This window comes from Macaca thibetana, chromosome 14 (genome assembly GCF_024542745.1).
Source record: "Macaca thibetana thibetana isolate TM-01 chromosome 14, ASM2454274v1, whole genome shotgun sequence".
Lineage (NCBI taxonomy): Eukaryota > Metazoa > Chordata > Mammalia > Primates > Cercopithecidae > Macaca > Macaca thibetana.
The window spans coordinates 6921886-6943186 of NC_065591.1; the positions used below are offsets into that span (position 1 = coordinate 6921886).

The 21301-nt window shown below is 59.4% G+C and overlaps 3 protein-coding genes across 10 annotated transcripts in view; 1 reads left to right on the forward strand and 2 right to left on the reverse strand.

Moving 5' to 3' along the window:
* Nucleotides 1-494: 494 nt before the first annotated feature.
* TBC1D10C (TBC1 domain family member 10C) lies at nt 495-6703 on the reverse strand. 2 transcript variants are annotated; one of them, XM_050756730.1, is made up of 10 exons: nt 6661-6703; nt 6247-6410; nt 5423-5522; nt 5052-5159; nt 4857-4963; nt 4541-4655; nt 3865-3930; nt 3541-3730; nt 1443-1597; nt 495-1167 (listed from the first exon to the last, which is right to left on the reverse strand). In XM_050756730.1, exons 2-10 carry the CDS (start codon nt 6396-6398, stop codon nt 820-822), a joined length of 1341 nt encoding a protein of 446 aa, XP_050612687.1. In that variant the 5' UTR covers nt 6399-6410; nt 6661-6703; the 3' UTR covers nt 495-819. The 2 variants fall into 2 exon arrangements, with proteins under 2 accessions (XP_050612687.1, XP_050612688.1); XM_050756731.1 differs by lacking the exons at nt 6247-6410; nt 6661-6703 and having other exon boundaries at nt 4541-4651; nt 5423-6235.
* A 2065-nt stretch (nt 6704-8768) lies between these two features.
* On the forward strand, nt 8769-12423 carry PPP1CA (protein phosphatase 1 catalytic subunit alpha). Its single transcript, XM_050756753.1, has 7 exons — nt 8769-8919; nt 9446-9577; nt 9727-9957; nt 10983-11087; nt 11432-11655; nt 11739-11873; nt 11950-12423. Exons 1-7 carry the CDS (start codon nt 8865-8867, stop codon nt 12058-12060), a joined length of 993 nt encoding a protein of 330 aa, XP_050612710.1. The 5' UTR covers nt 8769-8864; the 3' UTR covers nt 12061-12423.
* Nucleotides 12422-21301, reverse strand: part of RAD9A (RAD9 checkpoint clamp component A) — a 79023-nt gene continuing 70143 nt past the window's right edge. For 2 of the 7 annotated variants that reach the window (XM_050756735.1, XM_050756736.1), the window contains exons 4-13: nt 19177-19852; nt 19024-19094; nt 18476-18604; nt 17644-17758; nt 17464-17563; nt 14796-14905; nt 14443-14707; nt 14216-14353; nt 13224-13428; nt 12422-13146 (exon numbers count right to left, since the gene is read on the reverse strand). In XM_050756735.1, coding sequence (XP_050612692.1) covers nt 13051-13146; nt 13224-13428; nt 14216-14353; nt 14443-14707; nt 14796-14905; nt 17464-17563; nt 17644-17758; nt 18476-18604; nt 19024-19094; nt 19177-19210 — 1263 coding nt within the window. In that variant the 5' untranslated portion in view covers nt 19211-19852 and the 3' untranslated portion in view covers nt 12422-13050. The other 5 variants (XM_050756738.1, XM_050756737.1, XM_050756741.1 and 2 more) reach the window with 5 other exon arrangements.

Below are 21301 nucleotides of genomic sequence, written 5' to 3' on the forward strand. Positions count from 1 at the left end.
GACACAGGGATCAGGGAGGGGCGAGGCCTGGCGGGACCTTTCTCCTTTGTCCGCGGCACACTAGGCCTTTGTTCTTGCCTGGGTCCCTTTGACAGATGTGACCAGGACCATGGGTGCGGGGAGGACTTGGGTTAGAGTCCCCCATCCCAGCGAGTTCTGAACCACCCTGGAGGGAGGGGAAGGAGGGCAGAAAAGGGGGTAGAACTCCTGGACTCACCATCCACTGGGGCGCCCTCCTCCTGCAGGTGCAAAAGCCACTCCTGTCCCCAGACGCTAGGGCAGGGTAACTTTCAATTGGCTCTTACTTATGTAAACACCTTCCCCAGCTGCCAGTGGGCAGCCTCAGTGTGTCCCCAGGGCAGGACCAGGAGAGGCCAGGGCTGGGAAGGGCAGGTGAGGGAGGAGGGGAAGGGGCTGGCTGTCTGGGGTTGGGAGGAGGGCATTTGATCCAGCGCCATCCAAGGCTCTGAAGATCTGAAGATCCGAAGATCCAAGTTCAAAAAGATTTTATTCCTGGAGCCCTCTGGGGTCCCTTCACCCAGCCAACCCCTTCCCTGACTCCTATGGTGCCGGCTTTGGTACTTGTGAGGGCCTGGGCACCAGGACGGTTCCATGAGTCCTCAGGTGCCCCACTCTTGTGACCCTCCTCCATGCTAGTCCCTGACCCAGTATGTACCACGGAGGACCTCCTCCTCCCCCACCGCCTGGTCCTTGCCTGGAAGGAAGCCGAGTCCCAAGAGTAAAGTGCGGTGCCCATTTGCAGGGCTGGCATCAGCCATCAGGCAATTGAGACTGGGGAACACTGAGTCCATGGTCCTCTCAGAAGCGGGTGTCCAGGAAGGAGGTGGAGCCTCGTTGGGGCCTGGGAGGCCCCTCAATGGGGGGGCCCCGGGCCCGAGTCAGGAGCCCATGGAAAGTCTTGCCGCGGGTCTGGGGTTTCCGCCGTGGTGGTCTGGGCTCCTCTGGGGGCTGCACCACAATCCGGGGCACCTCAGGCTTGGCGCCTCGTCGTGCCCCTGCCAGCTGCTGGGCCTCGAAGATGGCTTGGGCCCCAGCGAGGCGGACCTGTGGCCGGGGCGGGGGCCCCGGCGCAGAATCGGGCAGCTGGGCCAGCTGGGCCTTGATCTCCCGCTGCAGGTCCCGCTCTGACAGCACCACGTTGTGCACCTGTGGGGAGCAGTTGGTACTGCGTTTGCCCGGCCTCAAGGCAGGAACAGGAAACTGAGGTCCCCAGCCCAGGAAGTGGCTGAGGACTGAGGGGCTGACAGACAGCCTCGCTGGGGAGCCACAGAAAGCCACTGGAAGCCTCGGGTTTTCGTGTTCTCTGAAGCTCAGGGGACAGGAACTAAGTCCCCGTTCTCGCTTTGGGTTCCTGCTCTGGGACTCAGTTTCCCCCATGCAGCAGGGGCTGGGCAAGTCCGAGGAGAGGCGGGGGCACCCACCTGTGACATGAAGGCCTCCTCCTGCAGCTGCGTGGGGGGGATGGCTCGAAGGGCTCCGAGTGTCTCCAGGAGGCCAGGGCAGGCCCCTCGTTGCTCTGCAGTGCCCAGCGCCAGGCGCACCAATGTCAGCCCCACACGGAACAGTACCTTGGCACCTGCAGGCCGGAGGCTCACTCACTGGGAGGCCGGCCCTGCCCCTCCACAGTTCTGCACCCAAACCTGCCCTCAGCCATGTGCCTGCCACTCTCCTGCAGCTCTGCCCCCCCTAGTTCAGGTACAATGACAGAGGGTAGAGTTGCATTTTGGGCGACACAGCCCACTGCACTGGTCAAGTCAGCCTCAAGAGCCACAGATGCTTTGGGGAAGAGTTAGTATCTTGTGAATTTGGTTACTGTCACCTCCCATCCCCACCCCCGCCAGAATGAAGGTCTCAATCGCTTGATGCTCAGATGCCATCCACATCTGGAGCCAGCAAGTGCCTGTGGGCTCCAGGGAGGAGCACCTCCTACCCTCCCTGAGCCGGTCAGGCCTCTATGTGCTATGATCACCCAGCTCCTACCCCAGGCGGCATTCGGGTGACAGGTGATGTGCCACCAGGCACAGGACTATCACCTTCAGCACACCTGGTCCTATGACTCGAGGCTCCAAAAGGGAACCCCGGAGCTGGTGAGCTAGCTCCCTGCCCACACCCCAAGGCTCCACCCCTCCAAGCCACCAGCTTCCTGCCAGGAGCCCGGGGCTACTGATGCCTTCACACCAAGCCCTCCCTGGGCCTCAGCTTGCTCATCTCCATGAGGAAATGTCAGGTGGAGCCCTTTAAGGGCCTTTCCAGCTTGGATCTGTGATCCTCTGATTCTAGAAAGATCCTAGGCAGAACTGCTGTCCCCTAAGCTAGGAGCATAGCACTTGGTGCACTCCCCACAATGCAAGCTTGGGCTAGTCCTGGAGCCTCAGAATCCTTTCCTGGCAGCCTCTGATCTGAGAAGAGACACCAGGGGACCGGCAAGGTTGAGTGATGATGGTGACTGTCAAGAAACAATCACTACTCATGCTATCGTCCTTCTGATAAAGGGAGCCTGTGTAGTGTTTGCTGTCAGGCGGGCAGGTCAGGCCCTGCCCAGCTCTGCCCAGCCCTGCTCTCGAGGTCTGAGGCTGGTTGGGAGGTGACCGCATGGATAGCGACTTGGACACCTGTGACCAGAACTCTAAGCCAGCCAATGGTCCTCCACTGTGCGGAGGGCAGGAAGCCGGCCGAGCACATGACAGGCATTCAGTATGCATGCTGATTGATTTCTACCACGTTTTAAGGTGCAACCTCCAGATCTCACATATAGAACAGAATGCAGGTGGGTTACTGATGGCAGTATCAAGGCGGAGTCCCAAAGACACAGGGAGTCCAGCTTGGCCCTGCTCCGACTCCCTTCCTGTTCTTGGCCTGGCCCCCAGCCTCCACTTCTCTGGCTTCATGGCTCCAAGCCCTCCCTCCTTCATGGACTGTAGCCTGGCCCCTGGGGACAGTGGCCTCTCTGGCCCCAGGCCTCCACAGGCACCCCTGGGAGTCCTCCTCCTGCACAGAGCAGCCAGAAGGAGCTTAAATGCACCCATCGCCCCTGCGCTCCCCTGACACTCTGTCACATCCCTAGTTTTATTTTCTTCATGGCACTTCTGACAATCTATAAATATCTTGTGTGAATTTGGTTACTGTCGCCACCCATCCCCACCCCCGCCAGAATGAAGGTCTCGATCACTTGATTCCCAGCTGCAGATCCACGTCCGGAGCCAGTGAGCACGCAGCAGGTGCCTGCGGGCTCCGGGGAGAAACGCCTCCTACTGTCCCTGAGACACTCAGGCCTCCATGTGCTGTGATCACCCAGCTCCTGCCCCATCTGCCTCCCCTGGAAGCCTCTCTGGCCCAGCTCTGCACCAGGCGGTGCCTGGGTGATGGGTGATAGGTGATGTACCACCAGGCACCAGGCCATCACCTTTGGTACACCCAGTCCTGTGATTTGAGGCTCAAAAAGGGAACCCCGGGGCTGGTGAGCTACCTACCCACCCATACCCCAAGGCTCCTGCCCCAGCCACTGGCTGCCCCACTCACCCTCACTGAGGAAGGCATCCCAGACACGCAGCACTGTGGGGAAGGGCAGGGAGCGGGCGAAGAGGCACAGGAACCACTCGGGCAGGTAGAGCAGGGGCCCGACGCCCACCTGCTGCAGGTGCTTGTGTACGTGCGGGAGCAGCCGCCGCAGCAGGGCCATGAACACCTCGGCATCCAGCCGCACAGCCTCCTGTGGCCACGTCCGTCAGCAGGCCAGCACCGCCACCCCCAGAGCTCAGGCTCAACCTCCCTCAGTCCCCAGACCCCCACCCACTCACCGGGCCCCTGCCCCTCCCTCCTCCATTCCCCATGCCAGCCCCTCACCATGTGGGGCCCGTAGTAGCCAGGGAGGTAGACCTCACAGATCTGCACCAGGCACCAGAAGGCCTCCTGGGGAAGGGGCAGGGCACAGGCCTGTAAGTGCCCACCAAGGAAGGGACCGCAGAGGGGAAGTCAGGACAGGGGAAAGGAGTGAAGGGGAGGGCCTGGGCACCACAGGAGCCTGGACTCAGGGCCACTCCTAACCTGCTCAGTTCCTGGGAGCCCTTCCCAAAAGCACCCCCCTCTGCCCAAGACAGGGCCTGCTGAGGGGTTTAGGGTGTTGGAAATCACAGGGCTCATGGTGTTAGATTTGAAGGTCACAGGGTTGGGGTTCACTGGCCAAGGATTGGGAGTGTCCCAAAGTTCAAGTCCTGGGTTTCTGGGGTCATTGGGGTTGGGGTCACAGTCCCCAAGTTCAGAATCAGGAGTCATGAGGTCAAGGTGATAATATCCAGATTCCTAGATGACTGGGGTCAAGGTTGGGATCAAGGGTCCCAGGTTCCTGGAGTCAAGGTCATTAGGCTTGAAGGTCTGTGAGGCTGGCAGTCATGAGGCCCTGGGTCACTAGGACGGGGTCCAGGAATCAATGATCGCAGGTTTCTGAGGCCGCAGTTCCTGGGGGTGGGGTTCCCTGGGCCTAGGTCACTAGGGTTCCCAGAGCGGGGTCAAGGTCACTCACCTCCGGGGGCAGGTGCATGAGCAGCACAGCAGCCACAGGCCCCTGGGCCTGGCAGTAGCCCTGCTCCGGTCGATACAGGGTGTAGGCCTTGAGCACCTGCAGGAGCCCTTGCTGCCTGTGCCGGAAGACCCCATAAGGGGCCAGTCCTGCAGGCACCCCCTTCTCCACCCTCTGGGGGTCTCTGCCCAGGTCTCAGCCTCCCTGGGCCTTGCTGGGTCCCCTGAGATGCAAGACTGTACAGCTGGGCTGGGGAAAGTGGGCTGGAGCACCCAGGGCTTGTGGGGCTGGGGGTCCCTGGGTATCACCGGCCTCGTACCCGTGGCCCTGAGGTGACACAAACATCTCGTGCAGGGGGAACTGGCGGTGCAGGTCCCTGCCAATGGTCTCCATCCACTGTGGGTCTCCAGGGGCCTCTGCCAGCTCCTGTGGGTAGCCAGGAAGGTGGGTGTGAGGGTTTGGTGTGGTGAGGGGCTCTGGGTAGGGGAGTTGGGGCCCCTGCCCACTCCCTCACCTGATAGGTGCCAGGGCTGTTCTTCTGGCACACATGGGCCCCGCACAACAGGGGCCAGCACCGGGCACGCAGGGCAGACGGGATGCCTTTCCGGCACTGCATCTTTACCTGTGGGCAAGGCCAAGGGCTCCACTAGGCAGCCTCCATAGCTCCCACTGGCAGGCCCCAGGCACAGCTCATCAGCAGGCAGAGGCCCACTTTGGGTGGCAGGGAGCAAAGGCAGGAGGTGCTGGGACACAGGGTGAGTACATTTTGCCAAGATGTGGGCCAAGGCAGACAGGAATGAGCCACAGAGGCCAACGGGGCCCCTGCCCTGCCCCTCACCTTCTTGTACTGCTGGGGGCCAGTAGTGCCCCTGCCCTGCCCCTCACCTTCTTGTACCGCCGGGACATGGTTTTCTCCCAGTGCAAGGTCATCTCCACCCACTTCATCTCCCGCTGGCGGATGAGGTCTGCAGGCGGGTGGCCCGGCCTGGGAAGGCATGGCACAGGTATCCAGGCGCTGGGCAGCTGTTACCCAGGGCCCACACTGCCACCCTCCAGGCTACCCAGGTGAACCCAGCTCCTGGCCCTAGGGATCTCTGGGAGCCCTGTCGGGTGACCTGTGACCCAGGAGCCACCAATGCTTGTCATGGGGACAGGAAAGGATGTGGCCCCAATGTGGGCAGAAGCAGGAGATTGAAGGGGTGAGTGGGTGTGTGTTGGGGGAGGTGCTGATTGGCTGTCACCCAGGACAGGGACACAATTCATAGGGGAAGCTGGCTGGAGAGAGCCCTGGACTGGAAGCCCGGAGTCCCGAGTTTGAATCTGGGTCTGTGTCTGATCTCCTGTGTGACCTGGGGCAAGTTTCTGTCTGTATCTGGACTTGTGTTTCTGTCTGTAGCTTGGGGAAAGGGGGAAGGAGGAGGTATGGGTCTGTGATTCGGATCTGGGATCTGAGCCAGAGGTTCAAAGGGGAAGGATGTTCTGCCCCAGTGGTGGGTGCGAACCCTCGGAGGCTGGGGGTAAGAGATGTACAGAGGCCTCCCCGACCCTTCCCACCTTAGTGTTCCACCTGGCGCCTGCGGACGGGTGCTACTGGCTGAGTCCCCCTCCCAATCCCTACCACCAGACCCTCCCGGCCTCCCTCCAGAATTCAGCCCTCAGCCCCCGTCCTCTGTCCCAGCATCCCACCATCCCTCACCCTGCCCCCTTACCCTGGCTCTGCCGAGCTGCCCCCAATGAATCCATAGCGGTCGGCCTGGCGATATGGGCCAGGCCCACTGAGCTCTGAGTCGGACCCCAAAGAGCTGGAGTCATCCTGCAGCTCGGGAGGCTGCACCAGGTCCTCCCCCAGGGCCTGGGCCATGGTGCCCGGGGCCTTCAATGCCACAGGCAGAGAAAGTGGGGAGAACCAGTGTGAGGGGCCACTCCCGGCCAGCCTGGGGCCTGGCTGCGGGGTGAGAGTGGGGAGGTTTCAGGGTATCTCACCAAGCCAACTATGTCTCCTCTTTTATGGGGGCGGGGGCTAGGCCCTGCCCTGACAGAAAAGCCAGGCCTCTGTCCGGAGACCCAGCCCCAGGCCCAGCCTCTGTCTCCACCAGCCCAGCTCACCTCCTGCAGCACCTCACCTCCTCCTCTCACTTCCTCCTCCTCCTCACACAGCTTCAGCAACCGCTGGGGGCCCCTCCCAAGGGTGGGGGGTGTCACCCCTTCCTCTCTGAGGCTCTTCCTGCCTGCCCCAGTGCCCCTGAGCTGTGGGCTCCTCCCACCCTCCCCATGGCCCCAGTGACTGAAGGCTTGAGTTCCTGTGCTGGGTGTGGAGGGCCCAGGCCTCTTAGACACAGAGGCCAGGCCACCTCCAATTCTTTTGTTTGTTTCTTTTGAGACAGAGTCTTGCTCTGTTGCCCAGGCTAGAGTGCAGTGGCACGGTCTCAGCTCACTGCAACCTCCACCTCCCAGATTCAAGTGATTCTCCTGCCTCAGTCTTCCAAGTAGCTGGAACTACAGACATGCACTACCATGCCCGGCTAATTTTTGTATTTTTAGTAGAGACAGGGTTTTGCCACATTGGCCAGGCTGGTCTCAAACTCCTGACCTCAGGTGATCTACCCACCTCTGCCTCCCAAAGTGCTGGGATTACAGGCATGAACCACCGCGCCTGGCCTTTGTGTTTGTTTCTTGAGGGTCATGCTCTGTCACCCAGGCTGGAGTGTAATGGCAGGATCTGGGCTCACTGCAACCCCCACCTCCTGGTCTCAAGAGATCCTCCTGCCTCAGCCTCCCTAGTAGCTGGGACTGCAGGCGTGCACCACCATGCCCAGCTAATTTTTGTATTTTTTTGTTGAGATGAGGTTTCGCCGTGTTGCCCAGGCTGGACGCAAGAGACCATCCCACCTCAGCCTCCCAAAGTGCTGGAATTACAGGCCTAAGCCGCCACAGCAGGCCCACCTCCAGTTCTGAGGTTACTGGCATGTAAAGCACCCAACTCAGGGTTCCAACAAGAATTAAGGTTAATTTATCGTCTGCTCCTTTGAGACAGAGTCTCACACTGTCACCTCGGCTAGGGGGTGCAATGGGCCTTGGCCCACTGCAACCTCCGCCTCCCAGGTTCAAGTGATTCTCCTGCCTCAGCCTCCCCAATAGCTGAGATTACAGGCGGCTGCCATCATGCCCAGCTAACTTTTTGTATTTTTAGAGAGATGGGGTTTCACCATGTTGGCCAGGCTGGTCTTGAACTCCTGACCTCAAACGATCCTCCCACCTCAGCCTCCCAAAGCGCTGGGATTACAGGCGTGAGCCACTGCACCCAGCCATGTCTGCTCATATAGTAATTCTTTTTACGTGCACACCCTGCAATATTACTGTGCTACTCAAAAGCTAATTATGGGGCCAGGCTTGTTGGCTCACGCCTGTAACCCCCCCAGGACTTTGGGAGGTCGAGGCCAGTGGATCACTTGAGGTTAGGAGTTCAAGACCAGCCTGGCCAATATGGCGAAACCCCACCTCTGCTAAACACACAAAACCCAGGCGCAGTGGCGCGCGCCTGCAATCCCAGCTACTCCAGAGGCTGAGGCAGGAGAACCCCTTGAACCTGGGAAGCGAATGTTGCAGTGAGCCAAAGTCGCGCCACTGCACTCCAGCTTGGGCGACAGAGCAAAACTCTGTCTCAAAAAAAAAAAAAAAAAATAAAAGCTAATTATGGGACTTGTAATAAAATATTAATTTATCATGCCCCAAGGACCAACGTGCGCTGGAAGTTCAGCCGTAGCTGTCTTTGAGTGTGGTCAGCCGCCTGGGGGCCACGGAGACCCACGAAAAAGGGGGTCGTACGTGAATGCGAGGTCCAGGTCTTGCACCAGTCTGTTCATATCTCTTGAGCCTCAGTTTCCTTTCCTGCACTTCGAGCAGTTAACCCTCAGTGCCTAGCAGCCGGTTATTAACATGTTCACAACACCCTCCACCCAGGGCAGGGGTGGGAACCGCTGTTCTGCTTTTGAAAGAGAAAAACAACTTCCACAGTTCTTCCGGCCCCACATCCTCTGAACCGGGCTGGGCGCCTCCTCTGGGGCGTAACTAGTTGGACGCGCCCCCGACAGACCCCGCCCCCAGCCCGCCGCCAAGGCCCCGCCCCCCGGGCCGCGGCGCTTCACGTCCAGCGGGGGCGCTAGAGCGCGGGGGACCGGGCGGGGCGGGCCCGGGAGGCCCGGAGGCGGGGCCGCGGGCCGGGGGCGGACTGGGGCGGGCGGAAGGAGAGCCAGGCCGGAAGGAGGCTGCCGGAGGGCGGGAGGCAGGAGCGGGCCCGGAGCTGCTGGGCTGGAGCGGCCGCGCCGCCATGTCCGATAGCGAGAAGCTCAACCTTGACTCGATCATCGGGCGCCTGCTAGAAGGTTGGTCGCGGCGGGGGAGGCCTGCGTCCGCCGCTCCCGGGCCCCCTGCCGGGCCCGGAAGTGGCGCGCGGGCGGGCCCCCGGGGCCAGCTTAGACTGGGCGGGGACGGGCCGCGAGGTTCGGTGGCCGCAGCCGCCCCCCCGCGGACGCGCCTGAGAGGTCCTGGGCCCGCTCCGACGCGCGGAGCAGCCCCCTCTCCCGGGCCGGGGGCGCACGGGTTGCCTGGGTTCTTGAGGCGAGGGAGAAACCCGGGAAGCCCGGTCCAGGAAGGGGTCCTGCGCTGTGAGGTGTTTGGGTGGCAGCCCCCTGCGCACGACAGTCGCCTCCCGAGGCGCTGAGGGTAGTTGGGGGCTTCCCTTGGGAGGCTTGAGGCCGAGGTCCCGGGAGGCTCAGCAGCAACAGCTGCCTGCGGGCAAGGAGCGGCCGAGGAGGCCTAGGCGCCCCCGGAGGTATCCATGGGGCCACCCGTGTCGCCCACCCTCCTCCTGTCAGGGTCCCGGGTCTTGACACCCCATTGCGCCCCCAGTGCAGGGCTCGCGGCCTGGCAAGAATGTACAGCTGACAGAGAACGAGATCCGCGGCCTGTGCCTGAAATCCCGGGAGATTTTCCTGAGCCAGCCCATTCTTCTGGAGCTGGAGGCACCCCTCAAGATCTGCGGTGAGCCCCCCGACCCAGGTCCCCTTGCTTTCCTGAAAGTGGCACTGGCCCCCACAGAGTTCCTGGAGTCCTCCTCCCTTGAGCCCAGTCCTGGTCCTGGGTTCAGGTCTAGACCCTGCATCTAGCTTACCCGATTCCCTGGGTCACAGGTGATATACACGGCCAGTACTATGACCTTCTGCGACTATTTGAGTATGGCGGTTTCCCTCCGGAGAGCAACTACCTCTTTCTGGGGGACTATGTGGACAGGGGCAAGCAGTCCTTGGAGACCATCTGCCTGCTGCTGGCCTATAAGATCAAGTACCCCGAGAACTTCTTCCTGCTCCGTGGGAACCACGAGTGCGCCAGCATCAACCGCATCTACGGTTTCTACGATGAGTGTGAGTGGTCTGAGCGTCTGGGGCTGCCCGGGTCCTGAACCACACTCCTTGTCATTCAGTGGGACCTTCACATTGGCCTGATATCTGACAGACACTTGCTAGACTGTGCACTCCACGAAGGCAGGGCCCAGGTCCGTTCTTGTGCCTGCCCTGCCCCTCCTGGCATGGGGTCTGGGGAATGGTTGCTGACTGAAGGACTGTCCGTATTCTAGTGCTTTCCCCCAGGGCCCTGCCTGGTGACGTTCCCTCTACATTTGCTACTAAGCATTTAGGATGTTTGCAGATGAGCTCTGCTGTCCAGAAGCTGAGATAAACCAGACCTGTACTTGGCCCGGCTCGTGGGCCGGGGCGTGCAAGGAGTGCCAACCCTGAGGCTGGTCCAGATTGGAACTGTTTCCAGTGGACTCGGGTGCTTTAGAATTACTTCTGGTGGGAGGCTGAGGCGGGAAGATCACTTGGACTCAGAAGCTCCAAGTTACAGTGAGCTATGATCTTGCCACTGCACTCCAGCCTGGGTGACTGAGCAAGACCCTGTTTCTTTACTTTTTTGAGACGGAGTTTCGCTCTTGTTGCCCAGGCTGGAGTGCAGTGGTGTGATCTCAGTTCACCACAACCTCCATCTCCCGGGTTCAAGCGATTCTCCTGCCTCAGCCTCCCGAGTAGCTGGGATTACAGGCATGCGACACCACGCCTGGCTAATTTTTTTGTATTTTAGTAGAGACAGGGTTTCTCCATGTTGGTCAGGCTGGTCTTGAACTTCTGACCTCAGGTGATCTGCCTGCTTCAGCCTCCCAAAGTGCTGGGATTACAGGTGTGAGCCACCATGCCCTGCCCAGATCCTGTTTGTTTAAATTACAAATTAAAATAAAAAGTAACTAGAATTACTCCTGGAAGGCTGAGAGGCGGCAGGGGTGGGGGTGGTTTGCATTGGTGCCTGACTCTCTCCCATCTGCGGCTGAATAGCCCAGAGACCCCGGCTAAGGGTGGAGCAGGCAGACCCCTCACAGCTACCTCCCTCTGGGCAGGCAAGAGACGCTACAACATCAAACTGTGGAAAACGTTCACTGACTGCTTCAACTGCCTGCCCATTGCGGCCATAGTGGACGAAAAGATCTTTTGCTGCCACGGAGGTGAGCTCTCCTTAGTTGTCATCTGGGAAGTCACTCCTTTCAGGAAGTGTCTCCCATACCCCCCTGTGCTGGGCTGCACTCACTTCCTTGATGTGCATCCTACATGGGGCGGGCTTGTCTCCTTTCTCCCAGGAGCTCTGTGCTCCGGAGGGCAGGGGCGCCTTTGTGCCTGTTTGGGAACTTGAAAAAGCTGAGGGGAAGGGGATGGCTTCTGCCTGCCTAGGCACCCAGGAGACCAGTGGAGGGACCAGGAGGGTGGTGGAAAAGGTGAGGCTCACTGGCCAAGGCTTCCTGGAGGAAGGATGTCCTTGTTTGAGGAAGTGACCTTCCTTCTGGCCCTCCAGGCCTCTCCCCGGACCTGCAGTCCATGGAGCAGATTCGGCGGATCATGCGGCCCACAGACGTGCCTGACCAGGGCCTGCTGTGTGACCTGCTGTGGTCTGACCCTGACAAGGACGTGCAGGGCTGGGGCGAGAACGACCGTGGCGTCTCTTTTACCTTTGGAGCTGAGGTGGTGGCCAAGTTCCTCCACAAGCACGACTTGGACCTCATCTGCCGAGCACACCAGGTGGGCTGGTGGCTCCCGTCTGTGGCGGGGGAAGGGGAGGGCCTTGCCTGCACTTGGGACTGACTGCTCCGATCCTCACCCAGGTGGTAGAAGATGGCTATGAGTTCTTTGCCAAGCGGCAGCTGGTGACACTTTTCTCAGCTCCCAACTACTGTGGCGAGTTTGACAATGCTGGCGCCATGATGAGCGTGGACGAGACCCTCATGTGCTCCTTCCAGGTGAGTGTGGGGAAGAAAGGAGCTACTAGGCCCCGTGGCTCAGCCCCATGAGCCTGACCAACCCTGTCTCTTTTAGATCCTCAAGCCCGCCGACAAGAACAAGGGGAAGTACGGGCAGTTCAGTGGCCTGAACCCTGGAGGCCGGCCCATCACCCCACCCCGCAATTCCGCCAAAGCCAAGAAATAGCCCCTGCGCCCCGCGCCTGTGCCCCAGATGATGGATGGATTGTACAGAAATCATGCTGCCATGCTGGGGGGGGTCACCCCGGCCCCTCAGGCCCACCTGTCACGGGGAACATGGAGCCTTGGTGTATTTTTCTTTTTTTTTTTTTTTTTTTTTTTAATGAATCAATAGCAGCGTCCAATCCCCCAGGGCTGCTTCCTGCCTGCATCAGCGGTGGCTGTGAGCAGGATCCTGGGGCTGAGGCTGCAGCTCAGGGCAACGGCAGACCAGGTCGTGGGTCTCCAGCCGTGCTTGGCCTCAGGGCTGGCAGCCGGATCCTGGGGTAACCCATCTGGTCTCTTGAATAAAGGTCAAAGCTGGATTCTCGCCATGGCCTCCGTCTCGCGTCTAAGACGCTGCCTGGCAGCTCTTCTGCGCAGAGCTACTTGGGAGGCTGGGCACCAGGCCCCAGCAAGGGCAACCCTAGCCACACACGCAGGTCCGAGGTTCTTAGAATTCCAGGTCGGCACCAAAGAGTATCAGGAAAGCAAGAAAAACTGTCAGCTCCACGGGCGTCCCAGATGCATGCCCAGGACTTCAGGAAGGAACAGGTCAGGTCATGATTGGCAGAGAAGCTGGATCATCAGGGGCCAGCAGCACCTGCTGTGATGTTTTCCTTAGGAAGGTGAGCCTGAGGGAGACAGGTTTCCAGCCTTGGCCAGCTGGAGTATAGCCTGAGACTCAATGGGAAATAAGAGGTAGGAACGTCAGTAGTTCAGGGCCAGGTCTGGAAAGTCATGATTGGCTGGGGGTTGTGGGGAGATAACAGGGCCCAGGCCTGACTGCTGCGGGACAGCTTTACAGTGACAGCCAGCTGGGGCCTGCGAGAGGCAGTGAAACAGCTCAGCTCCAGCAAGCCCACCTTTCTGATCCCCAGGGCTGAGACCCAGCTCTTCTACTGGCTGGGGTTTCATCTAGTCCAAGGCCTCTGGGTACAGGCTTCAGGTTCTTGGTTCAGCCTTCGCCCTCACTGTCTTCAGCCAGCACAGGGCTGGGGCCCTGGGGGGAGCGTACAGGGGCCAGGATGGAGCCGAAGAACAGTGAGCGGAACTGCAAAGAGAACAAGTGAGTTCTGGAGGCTGCTGCCTTCCCCACCTCCTGCCCCTGCCTCCACCTCCAGTCCCTACCTTCTTGGGCGGGGGAGTCCCAGGCACTGTACTGGGCTCAGCCTCATCTTCCTCGGAGTGGAGACCAGGGCTCTCGGGGTGCTGGGGGCCAGGTGAAAGGGAAATGGAGGGCAGCACCCGCGAGCCCTCATTGCCTATAGTGGTTTCCATGGCGATCATGTAAGAGTCAATGTCGTCATTGGCAAAGTCGTCTGGGTGGGGTATGCTGCAGGCAGAATCGGAGTATCAGGGAGGAAATGGGGAGCAGAGGCAGGGCCCCACCGTAGAGGGCTCCAAGGGAGCTCCGGGGCCCCCTGACCACTGAAGATCTCTTGGTTTTATGACTTCCTGATTTGGCTGGAGAGGAGAGGATGCAGGGGTTAAGTGGTGGCTTCCTGGAAGGGGTGGGCCAGGAATGTCTGATCAGAATTCAGGTAGGGGCCTGAGGAAGGCATCCTGGCGGCTGCTTTAGCTCAGCTAGGGGAGAGGAACAGCAAGCCCTGTGAACTGGGCCACATGGGGCCCAAGCCCCCGCCTTCCCAGGGGACAGGAGCTGGAGAGCACAGGAGGCCGGGGACAGGCTGGGCTGGGGGCCAGCCCCAGCTTCCTGTGCTGAAAGTGCACTGGGCCATCCTCCCCAGCCCACCTGCTCTTCCAGCCACCTGCTTCCCCCAGCCCAGGCAGCTTCTGCCTCCCAGCAGCCCTTTCCCTCCTTGGCCTGGGAGGAGGCTCAGAGGGGAGGCCTCAGCCAGAGAAGGAAGCCGACAGGGCCTTGGGGATGCTTCCCTGGGTGGGAGGAGTCTCTGAGTACAGCTGACCAAGAAGGCTGAGTCTGCAGGGCTGGCAGCTGTGAGCACTGTAGGGGTAGGGACTGGGGCCTGATGGAGAGAGAGGAGGAACAGGAGGGAAGCGGGAGAGAACACATTGCAGGGAGGTGCAGAAGCTAGGAATTGCAGTCTCAGGCTGGAGTGCACAGACATGGGGAGAGGAGGAGTTGGGGGAGGTGCCCTCACCTGTGAGCCTGGAGCTGAGGCACTGGCTGGTGACGCTCTGGGGAGCCCAGGTCCTGGGAGTGCGAGTCGGTGTCTGAGAGTGTGGCCAAGACAAAGTGGCCATCCAGCAAAGAGTCCTTGATGGTGAAGATGGCAGGCCTGGGCAGGGGATGGGGGTCCCAAGCTAGGTCATCCCATTCAGCTCCTGGCATCCCAGAGCCCTTCCCTGTCCCAAGGCTGGGAATTACCTGCCTGGAGCATCAAAATGAATGCTAAGATTCAAGTTTGCTGACTCTGCAAAGCTCAGGAGCCCCTGAGAGGAAAGAGGTAGCGGGTGAGGCCCCAGGTTGGGCTGAGCTGGGCAGGCAGGACAGGACCGGCAAGTGCGTGGGGGGAACCTCACCCGGAATTCCTTGAGGCAGAAAGTGATGGCCACCCCTTCCTGGGCCTGCAGCTGCTGGAAATCCTCCTCTCCAAGGCACATCTCAGTCACCATGGCTTTGGCAGTGCTGTCTGTTGGGGAAGAATAGGAGGAACCTGGGCCCCACCCCTCTCCCACCTGCCGCTCTGCTCTGTCCCAGGTCACGTCCAGCTCCCTCACCTGCCTCCTCCTCATGGTAGCTGCGCAGGATGACCCTGTGGCCACGACCAATGCCCAGCGTCACTTCAGCCAGCGCAGGAGGGAAGGGCAGAACAGCCTCCCCCAAGACCCTGTGAACGGGGCGGAGCATTACCCCCAATGCTTGGCCCTGCCCAGGGCTTTGCTCGCAGAGGACCTGAGGCGGGGGTCACACATGCACACGCATGGATATGCGCAGGCCTAGCACACGGTGGACGAGGCCCAGATAAGGTGGCAGGAAGGGGCTGGTTGCAGTGATTGCTCAAACCTGGCAGGTGGTACCGACCATGCAGAGCAGGGAGAGGGCCCAGAGGCAGGACATGGCACTCATGCTGCCCTACAAACCCGGCCTTCAGAAAGAGCCCTGAAATCCTTATCCTCTAGGGATACCCATTGCTATACAGATGAGATCACATCTGGAATTTGCTTCAAGTCAAGTGGGGACGGGAGCTGCATCTGCTTTTACATATATTTGAAATTATTCGGCCGGGCGCGGTGGCTCAAGCCTGTAATCCCAGCACTTTGGGAGGCCGAGGCGGGCGGATCACAAGGTCAGGAGATCGAGACCACAGTGAAACCCCGTCTCTACTAAAAATACAAAAAATTAGCCGGGCGCGGTGGCGGGCGCCTGTAGTCCCAGCTACTCAGGAGGCTGAGGCAGGAGAATGGCGGGAACCCGGGAGGCGGAGCTTGCAGTGAGCCGAGATCGCGCCACTGCACTCCAGCCTGGGCAACAGCGTGAGACTCCGTCTCAAAAAAAAAAAAAAAAAAAAAATTATTCATGAGACAGCGCTCGCTTCAGCAGCACATACGCTAAAACTGCAGCATGCAAAAGATTAGCGAGGCTCCTGCACAAGGATTAAAAAAAAAACAGAGTAGCTGGGTGCAGTGGCTCATGCCTGCAATCCGAGCACTTTGGGAGGCCGAAGCAGTGGATCATTTGAGGTCAGGAGTTCGAGACCAGCTTGGCCAACATGGTGAAACCTCGTCTCTACTAAAAATACAAAAATTATCCAGGCATGGTGGTGCATAACTGTAATCCCAGCTACTCGGGAGGCTGAGGCAGGAGAATTGCTTCAACCTGGGAGGGGGAGATTGCAGTGAGCTGAGATTGCACCACTGCACTCCAGCCTGGGCGACAGAGCAAGACTCCGTCTCAGAACAAACAAAATGAGAGAAACGACTGCTCATTTTTTAAAAAAAGAGACTGGGGGCCAGGTGTGGGGGCTCATGCCTGTAATTCCAGCACTTTGGGAGGCTGAGGCGGGCGGATCACGAGGTCAGGAGATCAAGACCATCCTGGCTAACATGGTGAAACCCCATCTACTAAAAATACAAAAAATTAGCCAGGCGTGATGGCAGGCGCCTGTACTCCCAGCTACTCGGGAGGCTGAGGCAGGAGAATGGCGTGAACCCGGTAGGCGGAGCTTGCAGTGAGCCGAGATCCCGCCACTGCACTCCAGCCTGGGCGACAGAGCAAGACTCCATCTCACACACACACACACACAAAAGGGCGCAGTGGCTCACGCCCATAATCTCAGCACTTTGGGAGGCTGAGGCGGGCAGATCACCTGAGGTCGGGAATTCAAGACCAGCCTGACCAACAAAGAGAAACCCTGTCTCTACTAAAAATACAAAAAATTAGCCAGGCATGGTGGCGCATGCCTACAATCCCAGCTACTTGGTAGGCTGAGGCAGGAGAATCACTTGAATCGGGAGGCGGAGGTTGTGGTGAGCCTAGATCGTGCCACTGCCTGGGCAACAAGAGCGAAACTCCATCTCAAAAAAAAACCAAGAAAAAAACCCTAAATGCAGCCCAAGGAATTGGCCCCCCTCTCTACCCAAAAGAGCTCTGAGCAGTGCTGGCTCAAGAGAACCTAGGGAAACAGATGTCAGGACCCAAAGGGACATTCAGTCACCCTGAGAAATAAGCAGGACCTTGGGCCACTTGAATACAAGCAGTGTCCAGCGTGGGACAGGGACAGGGGGAGAGCCCACTCCTCTCTGAACTGGTCCTTGCCAGGGACCTTTGCTTCCACTGGAGTCCCTGTTTCCCTGGCCCCAGACAGCCCCCGGTGCTCGGACTGCCCAGAATGGCTCCACCCACAGCTGATTACTCAGGCAGCCCTCCTGAACCACAATCTCCCCTCCAGCCTCCTGCCCTGGCCTTGGGGACTCCTTGATCCTGGGCAGTCAGGAAAAGAGGCTGCCCTTGAGTGGGGAGCACCTCTGGAAGGATGCCCAGGCCGGAGAAGGGGTGTGAGCCTCTGAGCCACAGGTTAAGGGAAGACCTTCAAGGTTACTCAAGCCAGACAAGAGATTTGGTGGCAGGCCAGAAATCTGCTCCCTAGAGGAGGAATTGGAATGGGTCTGAGCAGCCAGAAAGTCAAGTCAGACCTTTGGGATGGAGAACGAAGGCTCCTAACAGTGAGGAGAATGGAGCAAGGAGGCGCCTGCCCCTCCTCCATGCCACCGTCTGCCTTTAAAGAGCCACGTAAGGACCTGAGCACATAGCGGGCCATGGGATGTCTTTGAGGTTCACAGAAACTCTGCAGGGAAATGAAGGACATACCTTCTTAAATCAACCCTTGAGGCCCCAAAGAAGGAAGAGAGAGACCTAGAGCTGAGCTGAGGGCAGGGGTGTGCTCACCGTGCTGGGGCGCGGAGCATGTGGGGGCACGAGGCTGGGTCGAAGACGGCCTGCAGGGACTCACAGTCCTGGAAGGACAGGTTGTGAGTCTTCCGCACCCCTGGATGGGCGATAGGGTCTCAGTGGGCCTCGCCGACCTCCCTGCTGAGGCACCCCTTGGCTGTCCGGCTGCCCACTCACCGAACTTGCAGTGCAGCTGGACCACCAGGCGGCTGCTCCGGCCGTTTAGGGAGATGCAGCATTTTTCCACCGTCTTCTCCAGCATCGCCAGTGAGCGGAAGACAGACAGGAAGGACTAAATGGGATAAGACACCTCAGCCTAGCACCGCATCTCTGCAACAAGCTCTCCTGTCCCGTGTAGGCCCACACCAATCATGGGCCCAGCATGTAACTCCGGGAAAAGGGCTCCCACATCACACGGGACACTGGCATCCTTCTAGGCCTCATTCATGCTCTTCCTTATGCTTGCAATGCCTTGAAAGACCTGCTTACCTTTCTCTTTTTTTTTTTTATTTGAGATGGAGTCTCGCTCTGTCACCCAGGCTGGAGTGCAGTGGTGCGATCTTGGCTCACTGCAACCTCCGCCTCCCGGGTTCAAGCAATTCTCCTGCCTCAGCCTCCCAAGTAACTGGGATTATAGGCGCCCACCACCACACCCGGCTAATTTTTGTATTTTTAGTAGAGACGGGGTTTCACCATGTTGGCCAGGCTAGTCTTGAACTCCTGACCTCATGATCTGCCCACCTCAGCCTCCCAAAGTGCTGGGATTACAGGTGTGAGCCACCGCACCCGGCCAAAAGACCTGCTTACCTTTCTTGACGAACTTGAGCCTCACCACCCTCTCAGGTCCCCGCTGTGATGCTTTTACCAAGGCCCTCCCTGTGTTTTGCATGGATTGGACTTGCACGTGTCTCTCTCCCCACTTAGCATCTACTGAGTACCCCAGGGCAGAGGCACAGCTGGTGGAGATTCCTGGGGTGGGGCAGTGCCACTGCTGAGGGAAGGGCCTCACCTTCATCAGGATCTTACAGCGCAGCAGGTCCTGACCAGGGGTGGCTGCCTGGTATTGCTGGAAGAAGAGCGGAGCAAAGAGAAAGCAGGCATAGGCAGAGCGGGAGGAGTTCACCGTCCGGAGGGAGAGCTGGGCCACGAAGAGCAGGGAGAGGGACGTGGTCAGGGGGCAGCCACAGACCCAGCCCTCCGGCTGCTTCTGCTCACACACTTGCTCTATCGTCCTCCCGCTCTGCCACCACCTGCTGAAACCCTCCTTCCCCATGAAGCCTTCAGAGTCGGCCTCGGCGCTGCTGCCGCAGAGGAGCGGTCGCACACCCAGGCCTTCCCCGAGTTTCTCTAAGGGCACGTTACCCCCTGGGAGCTCGCAGGAGGCCAGCTTTCAATTCACACACCGGCCTGGGAAGATGACAGGCGCTAGGCTGAGAAACTGAAACTCTGCCGACAAATCTGCCAGCGGTCATCCCGCCTAGTGGGGGCGAGACTCGAGTCCGGGTTACCCGCTCCCGGCTGGAGTCCCACCCGCCCCCCCACACCCCAGCCCCTCACCCCGTCCTCCAAGGGTTCCAGGTAGAGCTCGTCCCCGATGCGGGACAGGGAGTGGACGGCCTTGCCGAGCACTGCGGGGAGGAGAGCGGAAGGGGGTTAGGCTGGCGGCTCCGCGGCTCCTGCACCGCCGCTGCCAGGCCGACCCGCACTCACCCTTCACGTTGCCGCCCGTGACCAGGCACTTCATGCTGCCCCAGCGCCCAGCCAGCGGCCAGCACTACCCCACACTCCGCGACCTCAGAGCCCGGGGTCCTTCCCGCGCACCGCCCCTGCCAGCCCCTCCCCCGCCTCCCCATTGGTCCACACGCAGGCGCCTCCGTCACGTGAGAAAAACGTTCACAGGCTCCGCCGTCACGTGACGGCACACGTTGCCCCGGGTGTCACGTGACCCGGGAAGCCCGCGGCGCCCGTCAGCTGCTCCTGGCTCTCCAGGCACGCCTCGGCCTTCCGCGCCCTTGGAGATCGGGGCGTCCCGCGGGCCGCGCATCGGATCGCGAAGGGCAGAGAGGACGCAGCTCTGGGGCGCGAGGTTCCTGTGCAGTGGACCGAGCGCTAGACTCGGAGTCCGAATGTGGGTGCGAGCTCTCTGGGGTCACCCACTGAGTAGAGTTCCCGGGCGTCTGTCGGAGGATACAGGGTGCAAGCAAGACCATCGCACCCACTCTGGGCCGGAGACTCGAACTCCAGCAGCAATCCCCAACTCTAGAAAGAGGTCAAAGCAGCTTGCTTGCAGCAGCTGGGAGTGGGAGGTGGCTGCTCCTTCTGGCTTCGAGGATCCTTGAAGGAAAAACGGCAGCTTCTCCAGGCAGAAAGGGGTAGAACGGTGCTCCTGGCAGAGGGAGGAACAAGAGTAAATGCTCAGCGGTGTGGGCTCCGCCCCCTGGAGAGGGGAGTAGGTCTGTGAGTCTCAGAGAGGCTTAGGGGCCGTCAGATGATGAGGGGCACCGCTGGGACGCTCTAGAAATGTTTTACGAGGGTAGATCGTGGTTATGTGCCTTTTTTTTTTTTTCCCCGAGACATATTCTTGCTCTGTCACCCAGGCTGGAGTGCAGTGGCGCGAACACGGCTCACTGTCGCCTGGAACTCCTGGGCTCAAGGTATCCTCCCACCTCAGTCTCCTGAGTATCTGGGACCACAGGCACACCCACCACGCCCGGCTTTTTTTTTTTTTTTTTTTTTTTTTTTTTGTAGAGACGGAGTCTTGCCATGTTGCCCAGGTCCGTCTCAACTCTAGGGTTCAAGATATCTTTCCGCCTTGGCCTCTCAAAGTGGCGTGAGCCGCTGCATCCGGCCTGGTTTTTTTTTGGGTTTTTTTTTTTTTTTTTTGGTCTTTTTTTGTGTGGGGGGTTTTTTTGTTTGTTTTGAGATAGAGTCTCGTTCTGTCGCCCAGGCTGGAGTACAGTGGCACGATCACGCCTCCCAGGTTCAAGCGATTCTCTTGCCTCAGCCTCCCAAGTAGCTGGGATTACAGGTGCCTGCCACAAGGCCTAGCTAATTTGTGTACTTTTAGTAGAGACGGGTTTCGCCATGTTGGCCAGGCTGGTCTTGAACTCCTGACCTCAAGTGATCTGCCCGCCTTGGCCTCCCAAAGTGCTGGGATTACAGGCATGGGCCACCACGCCCAGCCCGGGCCTGTGTTTTTAAAAGACCTCAGACTGGCCGGGCGTGGTGGCTTATGCCTATAATCCTACCACTTTGGGAGGCTGAGGCGGGCGGATCACCAGGTCAAGAGATCCAGACCATTCTGGCCAACATTGTGAAACCCCTTCTCTACTAAAAGTACAAAAATTAGCCGGGCGTGTTGGCGAGCATCTGTAGTCCCAGCTACTCTGGAGGCTGAGGCAGGAGAATTGCTTGAACCCGGGAGGTGGAGGTTGCAGTAAGCCGAGATCGTGCCACTGCACTCCAGCCTGGCGACAGAGCAAGACTCCATCTCAAAAAAAAAAAAAAAAAAACAGACTGTGTGCCAGGTGGGGATGCATCAGCTGGAAGGTCTTCCCCTTCTCCTGGGCCTCCAGGTCCAGGTGAGTAAAATGTAAGGGAGTCCTAGAGAAACTCACTGACCCCTATTCTCCCCACAGTACCAAGGCTCTGGTGGTTCTTTGAAGGGCCCAGGGCATCCCTGTGTTCCCGTAGGGCCTGTCTGTGCCTTGCCCCTCAGATCCTGTGGTAGTGGAGAAGATTTATTTGTCTCTGCACCCCTTGCTCTCCAGACCCACTTTCAAATGAGTTGAATTGATACATAATAATTGTACACATAGAGAGAGTACAGCTGACA